The sequence below is a fragment of the Geospiza fortis genome, unplaced genomic scaffold (genome assembly GCF_000277835.1).
Source record: "Geospiza fortis unplaced genomic scaffold, GeoFor_1.0 scaffold1866, whole genome shotgun sequence".
NCBI classification, from domain to species: domain Eukaryota; kingdom Metazoa; phylum Chordata; class Aves; order Passeriformes; family Thraupidae; genus Geospiza; species Geospiza fortis.
The window spans coordinates 14056-14961 of NW_005055265.1; the positions used below are offsets into that span (position 1 = coordinate 14056).

General features: G+C 66.7%; 1 protein-coding gene across 1 annotated transcript; it reads left to right on the forward strand.

Annotated features, from left to right (window-relative positions):
* Position 1: 1 nt before the first annotated feature.
* LOC102034260 (sodium-dependent multivitamin transporter) lies at positions 2–902 on the forward strand (the record flags this gene model as incomplete). Its single annotated transcript, XM_005431447.3, has 5 exons — positions 2–226; positions 430–495; positions 572–623; positions 700–767; positions 852–902. Coding segments are annotated over 5 exons (462 nt in total), but the record flags the coding sequence as incomplete, so codon positions are not given.
* Positions 903–906: the final 4 nt, after the last annotated feature.

Sequence of the window (906 nt, forward strand, 5' to 3'; positions counted from 1 at the left end):
GCGGGAGTTCCTGCTGGCCAACCGTGACATGGGCTGCCTGCCCGTGGCCCTGTCCCTGCTCGCCTCCTTCCAGTCGGCCGTGGCCATCCTGGGCGTGCCCGCTGAGATCTTTCGCTTCGGCACCGAGTACTGGTTCCTGGGCTGCTCCTACTTCCTGGGGCTGCTCATCCCCGCGCACATCTTCATCCCCGTCTTCTACCGCCTGCGCATCACCAGCACCTACGAGGTGGGCAGGGACACGGGAGGGCGGGGGGGACACGAGGGGGCCAGAAGGGACATGATGTGAGCAGAAGGGACACAGGAGGGCAGGGGGGACATGGGGAAGGCACAGGGGGGACACTGGAGGGGAGGGGGGACACAGGGAGGGCAGGGGGCTGTGGGGAGCACAGAGCAGCCTGCAGTCAGGGGCCCTGACCTCTCTCCTGGCAGTACCTGGAGCTGCGCTTCAACAAGACCGTGCGGGTGCTCGGCACCATCACCTTCATCTTCCAGATGGTGAGTGGGGCCGGGGCCGTGGGGCTGCAGGTTTGGGGGGCTGGGCACAGCTCAGCACTGCTCTCCCTCCCCGCAGGTCATCTACATGGGCGTGGTGCTCTACGCTCCTGCCCTGGCCCTCAACGCAGGTATGATGGGGACAGGTGTGGGGCCGTGCCGGGGGGTGCTGCCCCTCACCCCAGTAATGTCCTCTGCCACCTCCAGTGACGGGCTTTGACCTCTGGAGCGCGGTGCTGACCATGGGGCTGGTCTGCACCCTCTACACTACACTGGTGAGTCCCTGCTGCAGGTCCCTGTGCCCTGCTGTGCCAGGTGAGCGCTGCCACCCCGCGCTGACGGCTCCTGTGTCCCCACAGGGTGGCCTGAAGGCTGTCATCTGGACGGACGTGTTCCAGACGCTGGTCATGGTGG